This window comes from Amblyraja radiata, chromosome 11, assembly GCF_010909765.2.
Source record: "Amblyraja radiata isolate CabotCenter1 chromosome 11, sAmbRad1.1.pri, whole genome shotgun sequence".
In the NCBI taxonomy this organism is placed as follows: domain Eukaryota; kingdom Metazoa; phylum Chordata; class Chondrichthyes; order Rajiformes; family Rajidae; genus Amblyraja; species Amblyraja radiata.
This window is the reverse complement of record NC_045966.1, coordinates 9,666,008-9,681,239: the sequence shown is the minus strand read 5'-3', so window position 1 is coordinate 9,681,239 and position 15,232 is coordinate 9,666,008. Positions and strand designations below refer to the sequence as shown.

At 45.2% G+C, this 15,232-nt stretch overlaps 1 protein-coding gene across 1 annotated transcript in view; it reads left to right on the top strand.

Annotated features, from left to right (window-relative positions):
• The window catches only part of LOC116978762 (follistatin-related protein 5-like), a 193,667-nt gene that overhangs the window by 48,332 nt on the left and 130,103 nt on the right, over window positions 1-15,232 (top strand). The window contains exons 2-3 of the mRNA XM_033030066.1: window positions 5,168-5,358; window positions 11,392-11,512. Of these exons, the coding sequence (XP_032885957.1) occupies window positions 5,168-5,358; window positions 11,392-11,512 (312 nt within the window). The remainder of the gene's footprint in view (window positions 1-5,167; window positions 5,359-11,391; window positions 11,513-15,232) is intronic.

The following is a 15,232-nucleotide window of genomic DNA, read 5'->3' as shown; positions in this document are numbered from 1 at the left end:
TTTGAGCGCCCTGGAGAGGAAAAGGCTACAAAAAGTAGTAAACACTGCCCAGTCCATCATCGGCTCTGACCTTCCTTCCATCGAGGGGATTTATCGCAGTCGCTGCCTCAAAATGGCTGGCAGTATCATCAAAGACCCACACCATCCTGGCCACACACTCATCTCCCTGCTACCTTCAGGTAGAAGGTCCAGGAGCTTGAAGACTGCAACAACCAGGTTCAGGAATAGCTACTTCCCCACAGCCATCAGGCTATTAAACCTGGTTCGGACAAAACTCTGATTATTATGAACCCATTTTCTGTTATTTGCACTTTATCCGTTTATTTATTCATGTGTGTATATATTTATATTATGGTATATGGACACATTTATCTGTTTTGTAGTAAATGCCTACTATGTTCTGTGTGCTGAAGCAAAGCAAGAATTTCATTGTCCTATACAGGGACACATGACAATAAACTCACTTGATCTTGAACTTGAACTTCTCGCACAGGGCCTAAGTGTTCCTGGACCAGTCCAGTTTACTGTCCAGGTATTTGTACTCCCTGGTAAACTGCACATCCACACCATTGATGGAGGCAGGGGACAGGGGTGTTCCTCTCCTCCTAAAGTCCACCATTAGACTTGTTAGTGTGTCTAAACTATGCTTAGGTTCATTCAGAATACCTAAACAGAGCCAACACAGAGGGTAGAGTTATGGTGCAGATAAACCATGATTTAATTAAGCTTATCTGAGACCTTAAGCATATTTCTGTAGAATACGTGCGGGCGGCAATGGTAGAGTTGCTGCCTTGCAGCGCCAGAGACCCAGGTTCAATCTTGACCATGAGTGCTGTCTTTGCAGAGTTTGCACGTCCTCCCTGTGACTATGTGGGTTTTCTCTGGGTGCTCCGGTTTCCTCCCACACTCGAAAGACATCCAGGTTCGCAGGTTAATTGGCTTCGGTGAAACTGTGTCTTGTCCACAGTGTAGGATAGTGTTAGTGTGTGGGGGTCGCTGGTCGGCCCGGACTTGGTGGGCCGAAGGGCCTGTTTCCGTGCTGCAACTCTAACCCAAACTGCACCTTCGAATAAAGGCCCCAGTGACATTTCAGGAAAAGTGCAAAGCCAAGTGACATCCCGCCTGTCGCTAGCTACAAAAACTATAAGGTCACGGCATGAACTGCATTCTATTTAAAGTGCTGTTCGAAAAGCCTCGCTAATTGGTTTCCCATAGCAACAGTCATTTCTTGCTGTCTCTGCACCAATGCCAGGGTGATTCTTGAACTTGGCCTGGATAGAGTGGATGTGGAGGGGATGTTTCCACTAGTGGGAGAGTCTAGGGCCAGAGGCCTCAGAATTAAAGGACATTCCTTGAGGAAGGAGATGAGGAGGAATTTTGTTCGGCAGAGGGTGGTGAATGTGTGGAATTCTTTGCCACAGAAGACTGTGGAGGCCAAGTCAATGGATATTTTTAAGGCAGAGATGGATAGATTCTTGATTAGTACGGGTGTCAGAGGATATGGGGAGAAAGCAGGACAATGGGTTTAGGAGGGAGAGATAGATCAGACATGTTTGAATGGCGGAATAGACTTGATGGGCCGATCACTTATTGTAACAATGTTACAACATTTTGAGATTTTAAAAATCAAGTCTGCAATTTATCCCATCAGATAAAGCATAAAAATAAGTTTAATTTGACACCTAATTCACTTTCATATCTTCAGTATTAAAAAAGTTATGGCCATTTTCATACTCTGAAATTAGCATCTTGTTCCCTATTGCTTTTCCATTGACTTAACTCAAAAGCTGTGATCGAGGACAGTCAAAAGCCCATAACTTTCTTAAAAATTAAGCGAACTGAATGAAATGTTCAGTTATTATAGATTGAAACATTCTGAAACAAATATGAAACAATCTTACTTGGATGACCTGAAATTAAAGCATATAATTAGTTAGTTACCTAATTGTAGCTAATTACAAAATTCAATTACTAGATCTAAACATCTATCCATTTCTTAAGAAAAGGTTAACATTTTTAAATAGCCTAAGTGTTCAAATAACATTCACACAAGACTTCATAATATAACATTTTTAAATTTCATTGTCATGAATTTATAGGCCAAATGGAAGGAATTTATGGTTTAATCCCCGTAAATTAATGGCCATTTTAATCATCTTGCGAGTGGGTTTTTGTGAAACGCGATCGATTGGAACGTTGCGGTTTGCGGTGAATTTGAACCCGATATATGCAGGAGAAACACTGCCGATTCGTATGGGGCCAAAATCACATTATCGCCAAGGAAATTTTGATTAAAGTCATCCTAAGAAGCTAGTTTATATGTAAAATTCACGACTTACCTTATGTTTTGTCCCCTCCGTGAGATCCGTCCCGTTGTCGGCGTTGACGGCATTAGAACTAGCTTTTTATATTACTCCAGGGATTAAATTGTCCCGCGATTTTTTAAATAAAACTTCCGAGAACGGAAGTCGGAACGATTTTTCTGCAGCAGCTGAACAGCCTGAGAAAGTTCGACTCCGAAAACGGCATTTTAATCCCGCCCGCCCCCCTCCCCCCTCAAAGGCGCCAAAGTCGCGCGCACGACCAGTGGCAGAACTGCAGCGCCGCTGAAGGTGAGTATTGTAACATCGCTATTTATGGCATGACCTAACCATGCTCCTGATAAGAGCAACAATGCGTTATGACAACCCAGGATAATAAATCATAATTAGGCTTCTGAAACGTGTGCTGTGTAATAACAGAGCACCCTCCATGAACTTTGAGATGAAACCAATGAATTGAATATCCATTTCGATGTCCGACTTGTTTGACAACATAGCTGCAAGCATTGAATAACCATAATTGTGGTGCTGTAACAAATTTGTACGCTGTTAAGCTAATATAAGGAGACTCACAGGGGCGGCACGGTGGCGCAGCGGTGGAGTTGCTGCCTTACAGTGTCAGAGACCCGGCTTAGATCCTGACCATGGGTGCTGTCTGTACGGAGCTTGTACATTACCCATCCCCCCAATCCCCCCCCCCCCTCCGTAGACCGCGTGGGTTTTCCCCGGGTGCTCCGGTTTTCTCACACACGCCAAAGACGTGCAGGTTTGGAGGTGAATTGGCTTCATTAAGGATTGTAAACTGACCCGAGTGTGTGTAAGATAGTGCTAGTGTATAGGGATCACTGGTCAACGTGGACTCGGTGGGTCGGTCGAATGGCCTGTTTTCGCTCTGAATCTCTAAACTAAACTAAACTAAACCAATGCTTTGAATTATTCCTCAGGTTATTAGACACTTTTTATTCATTATGATGAAATCCGCATCATGTTCGGCACAGACATTGTGGGCCGAAGGGCCTGTTCTCGTGCTGTACTGTTCAGTGTTACAAATCAAATCCTTTCTCCACTGTCCTAGTAGACACATTGTTCCAGACAACTCTTACCAGAGAGAGCTTATTCATTCCTTCCCTTCACTCATTCTTTCTCCCTTCATCCATTCTCTTTTTTCACTCACATTTATGAGTTTCTGATGTTCTGTGCTCCCCACACCTCCATCCCGAGCTAAATCGCCTGATGACCCTTCACGCCAGCAAAGGGCGGCACGGTGGTGTAGTGGTAGAGCTGTTGCCTCACAGCGGCAGAGACCCAGCTTCGATCCTGACCTGGGGCACTGGAGATCGCGGAGAGATGACGTTTTGGGTTGGGACCTTTCCTCAGATGTCACCTATCCATGTTCTCCACAGATGCTGCTATGTTACTCTAGCACTAAACCAACATCTGCAGTTCCTTGCGTCTACGTTCTTGGTTCTTGGTTTCCTACTCCTCCAAAAATATTCCAAATGGAATTTATACTGGAGGTGGCGGAGGGTGGACTTAAGCAAAAAAAAGATTCTTGGAGAAGAAGAGCTACCTTAAATTTAGTTGCGTCTGGTTGGGTAACTATGGTAGGGTGAAGACTATTCCATGCTTTAATTGTGCGGGGGAAGAATGAATTGCTGTACACATCTGTCTTGGTAGCTAAATGCATTTCGTTGTCTCTGTACTGTACACTGACAATGACAATTAAAATTGAATCTGAATCTAAATTGAATCTGAATCTGAGCTGGTATCTCAAATTGGATCGAATGCCCTCGTCTGCTCCTAATAGGTTTGGGTTTGGTGTGAGTTTGGTAATCTATGTCGAGCTGACCATTTAACATTTTGTAAAAACAGGTCAAACGGTGAGCTTCACGTCTGTCTTGGAGAGGGTGCCACCCCGACCAGTGAATTCAGAAGTTTGGTAACACTCGCTTCTCTCTCATAGGTATTTGTAACAAATCGAGCTGCCTGTCTTTGGACACGTTCGATGGAAGAAATGTTTCTATTTGTGTATGGGTCCCATGCTGCAACTGAGTAGTCCAAATGTGGTCTAACGAGGGTGAAGTATAACTTCTCCCAGATAGAAGTTGAACAATGATGTGGTGGCACCAAGGATATTGTATGATGTTCCGCCTAGTTTCCTCTTTCTGGTGACACGCATGGTTTCACATTTGGAAGGGTTGAACTGCATGCCCCATTGCTGTGACCACTCAACCATAGTATCGTTATTTGCTGTTGTATTGAGTGAAAATTCTTTAGTGACCAGTTATACTTAAGGGGCTGTCCCACTTGAGTGTCATTTGCGCGTCACGCGAGGTCACCACGCACCATGCACGCGTAATGTGCACCATGCGTGCATCACGTGCGCGGCACGACGCGCGTGCGTGCGTCGTGACGCGTAAATGATGTTGCGTAATTTACGCGGAAATGAAGCCCAAGTGGGACAGGCCCTTTACCCGTTAAAATACCTCTGAGGGTTTAATATCAAAATAATTGGAAAATTAAAAAGACTGTAGGCCAAATGTCCTGTTTCTGTGTGGCACTGTTAGAATCATACAGCGTGGAAACAGGCCCTTCAGCCCAACTTGCCAACATGTCCCATCGACACTATTCCCACCTGCCTGCATTTGGCCCATATCCCTCTAAACCTGTCCTATCCATCTACTCCTTTCTTCAATATACCCACCACCCTTTGTGTCCGATGTTCAATTTAAATGAGCGAAATCATGTTTGAGATTGCAGACAATTCCAAAAGGCAATTCTAATTGCAACTGTGACTCAACACTGGACAAAAGTAAACAGTTCCCTTCGTCTTGTCTTCTGTGTAGGTGAAGGATGTAAACTGGCAGAATACAACAGGCTGAAGAGCATGTTATTGGATCTACAGAGCCAGAGGTACTTCCAGAAGGAAAATCTAACCATGGATGCGGTAACGCACAAGAGACATTTGGTGGAAAGCATGTTCAAGGACTTTGACATCAGTAGAAACGGCTTTGTAGACAACAGCGAACTGACACAGGTGAGTAACAATGTATGTCCAATGTAAGGACTTAAGGGCCTGTCCCACTTACACCACCTAATTCACAACCTTTTTTACTCGTGGACATTTTTCACCATGCTAGAAAAACGCCCCGGCCTACTTGATGCCACGAGTACCTACGACTAGCATCACAACCTACCTACGACCTACCTACGACCTCGTGACGACCATGCTGCGAGTATGAGTCAAAGCCAAACTCGGCAGAGGTCGTGAATTAGGTCGTGAAAGTGGGACAGGGCCTTTACTTAATTTGCCTTTTCTTCCTCTTAATAGTGAGTTGGATGACTCCAATTTGAAATATATCTTTACCAATTTATTGAGAATTTGGCATTGGTATTTATTTGGGGATTTTTTCAGCTTTAAGGGATACAATAATTCATGAGTTCTCGGATCAGAATTAGGCTATTCATCCCATCAAGCCTAGTCTGCTGATCTACCCCCGCCTCTCAACCCCATTCACCTGCTGTCACCCCATAACCCCTGACACCCATACTAATCAAGAACCTGCCAATTTCCGCCTTAAAATTATCCATTGACTTGGCCACCACAGCCGTTTGTGGCAATGAATTCCACAGATTCACCACCCTCTTACTAAAGAAATTCCCCGTCATCTCCTTTCTAAAAGGTACGTCCTTTCGTTCTGAGGCTCAGTGTAATACAGCGTGGAAACAACATGCCCTTCAACACAACCATCTGCACCCATTTGAACGAAACCTACACTGATCCATTTTGTTATCCCCACATATCCATCCCTTCCTCCAGATTCTACCATGAACAACACAGAGAGTGAAATAGAGAGTGTCCAATGAATCTACCGGCCCACGCACCTTTGGGATGTGGGAGGAAACCAGAGCACCTGGAGAAAGCTCTCAGCACCAGAGGTCGAGATTAAATCTGGGTCACTAGCACTGAAAGGCAACAGCTCTAATGGATGTGTCATTGCATTGAATTACAAGTGTCGTTTGTCCATTACTAGATGCAGTGGCCAGTAATATCTGTTAGGAATATTTAAATGTGACTGGATTTTATCCTTGATGGATATCAGTGGAACAGGTTGGAGATTGTAATGATACAGGACGGTTTAGTTTAGTTTATTGTCACCTGTACCGAGGTATAGTGACAAGCTTTTGTCGTATGCTAACCAGACAGCAGAAAGACAATACATGATTACAATAGATCAATTTACAGTGGACAGATACAGGATAAGAGTGCAAGGTAAAGCCAGCAAAGTCCGATCAAGGATAGTCCGAGGATCACCAAAGAGGTAGATATTAGTTCAGCACTGCTCTCTGGTTGTGGTAGGATGATTCAGTTGCCTGATAACAGCTGGGAAGAAACTGTGCCTGAATCTGGAGGTGTGCATTTTCTATACTTCTATATCTTTTGCCCGATGGGAGAGGGGAGAAGAGGGAGTGGCCAATATACGACTCCCCCTATGCTGCTGGCCTTGCCGAGGCAGAGTGAGGTATAAATGGAGTCAATAGAAGGGAAGGTACACAAATATGCTGGAGAAACTCAGCGGGTGCAGCAGCATCTATGGAGCGAAGGAAATAGGTAACGTTTCGGGCTGAAACCCTTCTTCAGACTGATCGATAGAAGGGAGGTCAGTTTGTGTGATGGTCTGGGCTGCGTCCACAATTCGCTGCAATTTCTTGCGGCCTCGGATGGAGCTGTTCCCAAACCAAGTTGCCAAAATTACTAATGCTATTTTGCACTTTAGCAGGTGGGATTTGAACCCTAACTCTGGGAGATATAATTTTACTTATTTAGTTAAATTTGGCAATTTTTAAATTTTTGGGTGTGATGTCTTCAAATCATTTCTAATGTGCCCATTTCCCTGTTGAATTTAATTGGAAGTAGTTCCAAACAGGTCCCATGGTATTCAAAAGGGAACTGCAGATGCTGGAATATCGAAGGTACACACAATTGCTGGGGAAACTCAGCGGGTGCAGCAGCATCTATGGAGCGAAGGAAATAGGCGACGTTTCGGGCCGAAACCCTTCTTCAGACTCATGGTATCTCTGGTTTAGTGAGTGGGCCTGAACTACTATCTATCTCATTGAAGACCCTTATGCCCCTGTCCCACTTAGGAAACCTGAACGGAAACCTCTGAAGACTTTGCGCCCCACCCAAAGTTTCCGTGCGGTTCACGGAGGTTGCAGGTGGTTGCCGGAGGTTGCAGGTAGTGGAAGCAGGTAGGGAGACTGACAAAAACCTCCGGGAACCGCACGGAAACCTTGGGTGGGGCGCAAGGTTTCCAGAGGTTTCCGTTCAGGTTTCCTAAGTGGGACAGGGGCATAAGTCTATCTTTAATCAGACTTTACTGGACTTCATCCTGCACTAAACATTATTCCCTTTATCCTATATCTGTACACTGTGGACAGCTCAATTGTAATCATGTATAGTCTTTCCACCGACTGGTTAGCACGCGATGAAAAGCTTTTCACCGCAGCCACTTTGAAAGGGTGTCGGAGACAGGTTTAATAGCAACTTGCTAAATTAAATTGGATATGTGAATGAAAAAAATTTCAAGGACAATTTGGTGACAGCTAGTGAAAGGGACTATTTGGATACATCTATGAGAGTCCCAGTGTGTGTAGGAAGAACTGCAGATGCTGGTTTACATCACAGATAGACACAAAATGCTGGAGTAACTCAGCGGGACAGGCAGCATCCCTGGTGAGAAGGAATTGGGTGACATCTGAAGAAGGGTCTCGACCTGAAACGTCACCTATTCCTTCTATGCGGAGATGCTGCCCGTCCCGCTGAGTTACTCCAGCATGTTGTGTCTATCTGAGAGAGCCAGCACCAGTCTGACTGAGCCAAATGACTGCCTCCTGTGCTGTATGATGTAGGAAATAACAAGCGAGGTGCTTACTCATTGATATGGAGGTGTGAACATGAAGCACAAGGAGACCGCAGACGTGCCACAGTGTACGTGCCAAGATTAAATTGTATTGCATTGTCCTGGAGTTTTTCTCAACTATGTATAGATGAACGTGATGGGAAAGGTGTGTGAAAAATAGCAGTGAATGCTTTTGTGAAGGTGAGAAATATGGTCTGTGTGGGAGGGAAAGAGTGATGTGGTAGAAATGTGGTAGAAAGTACATCAATCTGTAGCAATTAGGGCCTGCTATTCTTTTCATTTATCTGTCCTATTGCAATTAAAACTAACCGGAGATTTCAACTCATTGATCTCCAAACCATCTTGAAATTCTCACCTAATTGTAGATTGCTTTGAAATTGATAGAAAACTTTGTGTATCGGGCTCAGCAATGAGCTATAAATAACTGTAACAGATGATATGTTGCATTGTTGAGCAGTGCTTGTGTGTTAAGTTCATTTGTAATACATAGAAAATAGGTGCAGGAGTAGGCCATACATTGTCGATAAGGCGGTAAAGAGGCGTTTGTTACGTGTAGGAAGGAACTGCAGATGCTGGTTTACACGAAGATAGACCCAAGATGCTGGAGTAACTCAGCGGGCCAGGCAGCATCTCTGGATAGAAGTGATGGGTGACGCTTCGGGTCGAGACCCTTCTTCCGACTGAGTCTATGTGAGCGTATGTTATGCTTGCCTTAAGCCATTGAGACATTGAGTAAATGTTTGGTTTATTATTGTTTATTATTGTGGACCGAGGTACAGTGAAAGCTGCTGTTTGCGTGCTATCCGGCCAAAGCAAAGACTATACGTGATTATAATCAAGCCGTCCAATGTGCACAGATCAAGGATAAAGGCTACACCATTCAGTGCAAGATAGAGTCAGATGGGAATTCAGGAACACACTGGTGAGAGGGTGGCTCAGTTCACTGATAACAGCTGGAAAGAAACTGTCCCCTGAATCTGGAAGTGTGCGTTTTCAAACTTCTGTACCGCTTGTCTGATGGGAGAGGGGAGAAGACGGAGTGACCAGGGTGAGACTAGTCCTCGATTATCCTCGTGGCTTTGCCGAGGCAGCGCGGGATGTAGATGGAGTCAACGGTCGGTTTGTGCGATGGTCTGAGCTATGACCGCTTCTCTCTGCAATTTCTTGTGGCCTTGGACGGAGCCGTTCCCGAACCAGGATGTGATTCAGGATGAGTCAGGAAGTCACGTTGCATTTTTATAAAACTTAGGTTGGGCTGCGTTTGGAATGTTATGTGCAGCTGTCTGCCCCGTTACAGGCGTGATGTGGAGGCTTCGGAGAGTGTGCAGAAGAGGTTTGCCAGAATGTGGCCTGGACAAGCGGGTGTTGGCTGCAAGGGGGAATTGGGCAAACTAGTACTGTTTTCTCTGCAGCGTCGAAGGCTAAGATTTGATAGAAGTATATAAAATATGAAAGGCATAGACATGGTCGGCAATCAGAACTTTTTTCCCCATGTGGAAATGTCAAAGGCTAAAGTGGCAAAGTTTAAAGGAGATGTGATGGGCAAGTATTTTACACAGAGGGTGGCGTTTGCCTGTAAGGTGTTGGCAAGGGTGGCGATGGTGGCAGGTACAATCGTGGCAGTTAAGAGGGAATTAGATGGATATGCGGAGAGATATGGATCACATGTTGGCATTGGAGATTAGTTTAACTTGGGATCATGTTCGGCATGGACATTGTGGGCCGAATGGCCCGTTCCTGTGCTGTAAAGTGTTTGATGTTCCAAGTCACTCATTGTGCCTCTTTCTTATAAGTCTCCTTGAGTTCTTCCAGACTTGTGTTCATTGCAACTTGGCTTCCCGGTGAATTACGGCAGCCAAGGTTGTTGGGGTAACCATCATGAAAGGACGGCAGAGGCAGGTGCAACAGCACAGTGGCACAGCGGTAGAATTGCTGCCTTACAGCGCCAGAGACCCGGGTTTGATCCTGACTACAGGGGCTGTCTGTACAGAGTTTGTAGAATTCTCCCCGTGACCGCGTGGGTTTTCATCGGGTGCTCCGGTTTCCTCCCACACTCCAAAGACGTACAGGTTTGTAGATTAATTGGCTTTGATAAAATTGTAAATCGACCCTAGTGTGTGTAGAATAGTGCTGGCATGCAAGGATCGCTGGTCGGCGCGGACTCGGTGGGCCGAAGGGCCTGTTTCCGCGCTGCATCTCTAACCGTTTACAAAATGTAACTTGCAAAATTAAATTGGATATATGGGTGAAAACATTTCAGACAGTTTGGTAACAGCTAGTGAAAGGAGCTATTTGGATACATCTCTGCGAGAACCAGCATCAGTGAGACTGAGTCAAATGCTATAGGAAGGAACTGCAGATGCTGGTTTACATTGAAGATGCTGTAGAAACACAAGCATTACTCAAGAAGGGTCTCGACCCGAAACGTCACCCATTGCTTCTCTCCAGAGATGCTGCCGGTCCCGCTGAGTTACTCCAGCATTTTGTGTCTATCTTGAGCAAGATGACTGTCTCCTGTGCTGTATGATGTAGGAAATAACAACCAAGGTGCTTACACATTGATATGGAGGTGTGAATATCAAACATAGAACGGTTCTCAGCATCTCCGGAATGAGTGGGTTAACCTATGATGAGCGTTTGATGGCACTGGCCGTGTACTCGCTGGAATTTGGAAGGATGAGGGGGCACCTCATTGAGACGTACAGAATAGTGAAAGGCTTGGATAGAGTGGATGTGGAAAGCATATTTCCACTAGTGGGAGAGTCCAGGTCTAGAGGTCATAGCCTCAGAATTAAAGGACGTTCCGTTTGGAAAGAGATGAGAAGGAACTTCTTTAGTCAGAGGGTGGTGAATCTGTGGAATTCATTGTCACAGAAGGCCGTGGAGTCCAAGTCAATGGATATTTTTAAAGCTGAAATAGATAGACACTTGATTAGTATGAGTGTCAGGGGTTATGGGGAGAAGACAGGAGAATGGGGTTAGGAGGGAGAGATGGATCACCCATGATTGAATGGCGGAGTAGACTTGATGTCCGAACGGCCTAATTCTGCCCCTATCACTTGTGACCTTATGATGCCAGACTTGTCTAAACAATGTCAGCTGATGTACTTTCTTCAACTTACTGAAGCCGTATTTGATTTTGCCAGGCACTGATGCAAGGTTTCCTTGACAACGACCCCTTTGACTGCAACTTGTTTGATCTTCTTCAGTACGACGACTACAATAAAGACAGCAGGTTGACACTAGAGGAACTCTACACAGCATTCCGTAAGTCCTGCCAAGAAGTGCTTCTGCATTCTGCCGTTAAATTGATTTAACACAGTAAATGGTTTCCTTGTATCTGATGCAGCACAAACTTCATCTTTTTAAATCACCCATTTCACTGCCTGCGTTTCAAGATAGGAGTGTTCCTTATTGGACCCTTATTTCTGTGGTTTGTTTAAGCGGAGAGAAATATAAAGAATTTAAAGCAATTTGAGAATTGTCAGAAGTCGGTGTTTATGATTTATGTTACCATAAAGTTGAATATTTTTTCATGCAAAGCAGTGTTATAATGGGAGGACATAAACTGGATCTGTTTCTACCTCACACTGTATGAACAAAAGCCACAAAGATGGTTTATATATATATATATACAGATCATTGTCAGCATCTTTTTGAGTTCCCAACCAGCCATTTTCAGAAACACATCTCATGCCAGTTACTTTGCTAAGAGGGATTTACAGCTTGAATGGAAAAGGAGAGGACATTTATAGGATATTCAACTAATTCGATATTGTCAAATAACTAAGAGCATCAACCGCAGATTGACAATAAGCTGAAATGCTTTATTAAGATGCAGCAAATACTCAGCAGGTCAAGCAGCATCTATGAAGAGGAGCAGAACAGTAACATTACAGGCTGCTGAACTTTTATTAGAACAGATCAAAGGTTCAAAGGTTTCTTTATTAGTCACATGCACCTAGGTGTAGTGAAATTATTGTTGCCAATGCAGCACATAAAAAAGAATACAAACATGACAATAATAAAGAACTTTAACATAAAAAACATCCCCCCACAATGGTTCCTATTATGAGGGAAGGCACTAAGTCCAGTCCCATCCCTATGTCCACCCATAGTCGGGCCTATTGAGGCCTCCGCAGTTGCCGCTACGGAGGCCCGATGTTCCAGGCCGTTCTCGCCGGGTGATGGTGCTCCGGCGTCGGGAGAATACGCTCAGCGGCTTGGGACCCCTGGAACGGCCGCCTCCTTACTCGAGACCGCGGCTTCCGAAGCCGACAAGGCCGCGCCGGATGGAGCTCCACTACTGGCGATCTGCTCGCGAGATCCCAGACTCCCGGTGAAAAGTTCAGCGCCGCCGCCCGCGGCTGGCCGCTCCGCAGACCCGCAGCTCCGCGATGTTTTACTTCAGCTCACCGGAGCTCCAGTGCGGCGACCCGGGCAAGGCATTGCCCGCTCCGCTCCGCGATAGCGCTCCTGCGCTGTGCCGCCGCCGAAGCCGAGGTTCTGCGCGGTCCCCTCAGGAAACGCCGCTCCAGGCCCGCTGGTAGGCCGCGAGAAAGGGTCGACGGTGCAGCCCGGAGAAAAGCTGCCTCTCCGACCAGGTAGGGACCCTGAAAGGTAGTTTCCCCCTTCCCCCCCCCCCCACCCCCCGAATAAAAAAGACTAGAACTCCAGAACAAAAACACTTTAACTAACTAAAAATCTAAAAACAGCTGTCTATAAATCACTTATAGAATCTGTACTCACCTTTAACATCACATCCTGGTTCACCCTCACCTCTGTTAAAGACAAATCAAAGCTTTCCCGGATCATCAATCAAGCAAGCAAAATAACTGGCAAAACTCAAAATCAATTATCAGTACTCCACACCCAGGCAGTTAAAAGGAAAGCCAACCTCATTACACAGGATCCCACCCACCCCCTGCACAAGTCCTTCCAACTTCTGCCATCAGGCCGCCGATATAAAGTCCCCCTATCCAAGAAAAACATCCACAAAAACTCATTCATACCCATTGCCATAAACAGCTTAAATAAAAAATGAACAAGGGACAAATTAAACCTGACGCACTGTCACTTTACACGTATCCACAACTTTTATCTTGTCTATTTTTACAGTATCTAATCTTTATACTTGCTTTTAAGATCTATACACACTGTGTGTGCTCGCAGAAATCTGTGTTGTATGACTGCTTATCAATACATTGTCCTGGTTGTATGTTGAGCCACGTCAAAGAAGATTTCCTGTTACGACAGACAATAAAGTTTTCTGAATCTGAATCTGAATCTGAATCTGAAAAGAGTTGAAAAGACGGACTGCTGCAGGCTGGGCAGCCAATACCATACAGGACGGCGCCCTCTCTTTAATAGGAATCTGCAGTTGTTATAAAAGCTTCGGACTTCTCATATATTTTCTGTTATATTCATGGTACAATGGCGCAGCGGTAGAGTTGCTGCCTTACAGAGACCCGGGTTCGATCCTGACCACGGGTGCTGTCTGTAAGGTGTTTGTACGTTCTTCCCGTGGCCTGCGTGCGTTTTCTCCGGGATCTCCGGTTTCCTCCCACACTCCAAAGACGTGCAGATTGGCTTGGTAAAATTGTAAATTGTCCCTGGTGTGTGTAGGATAGTGTTAGTGTGTGGGGGATCGCTGGTCAGCGTGGACTTGGTGGGCCGAAGGGCCAGTTTCCGCCGTATATCTCTGAACTAAATGAAACTAAACTAAATATTCTTATACAAATATTTTCATCGAGGTTTCCTCAACAATATTCAATGCAAATTTCATAAGTCATAAGTAACTGGAGTACAATTAAGCCATTTGGCCCATCAAGTCTACTCCACCATTCAATCATGGCTGATCTATCTCTCCCTCCTAACCCCATTCTCCTGCCTTCTCCCCATAACCTCTGACACCTGTACTAATCAAGAATCTATCTATCTCTGCCTTACAAATATTCACTGACTTGGCCTCCACAGATTCACCACCCACTGACTAAATAAATGTCTCCTTCCTAAAAGAACGTCCTTTAATTCTGAGGCTATGACCTCTCGTCCTAGACTCTCCCTCTCATGGAAACGTCCTCTCCACGTCCACTCTATCCAGGACTTTCACTATTTTGTACATTTCAATAAGATCCCCCCTCATTCGCCTAAACTCCAGGGAGTACAGGCCCAGTGCCGACAAACGCTCATCATAGGTTAACCTACTGATTCCTGTGAAAATGTCAGTATTATTTGGCACTTTGTAAACCAGTGACTTTTGAGAAGTTTCACGTCAGTGAGAGCAGTTGGAACTGCGGAGGGAGAGGGCTGAGGGAATGTTTTCTGGTAGTGATACTGCTTTGAGAAAGTGGCCAGGCTGACAACGAAACAGCGCTGAGCCAGCACCTGGTCCACCTCTTCATTAATCATCTACAGTGAGTATCCAGGTAGCCAAGATCTTAGTCTATTCCTAATTGCAATTTTTTTGCCTGCATGGGGGTGCAAAACCACGGGATTCCCTGTAGATCCAATATGCTCACATTATGAGTTATTTTGTTTGTTGGTAGTATGTTAGTTCAGTTAAGTTTAGTTTAGAGATGCAGCGCGGAAACAGGCCCTTCGACACACCGAGTCCGCGCCGACCAGCGATCCCCGCACACTAACACACACTTAGGGGCAATTTACAATTTATACCAAGTCAATTAACCTGCTAATTGTCTTTGGAATGTGGGTGGAAATCGAAGCACCCGGAGAAATCCCACGCTGGTCATGGGGAGAACGTACAAACTCCATACAGACAGCAGCCGTGGTCAGGAACGAACACGAGTCTCTGGTGCTCTGTAGCAACTCTACCGCTGCGCCACTGTGCTGCCCCGGTTCCTATGTTGCCGCTAACAATGGTATATTTCCTTCAGAGCGGTATCTAACACGGATTGATTGAAAGATGCAGCGTTGAATCAGGCCCATCGGCCCCACTGCCCACCATCGATCATCCCGTTCACACTA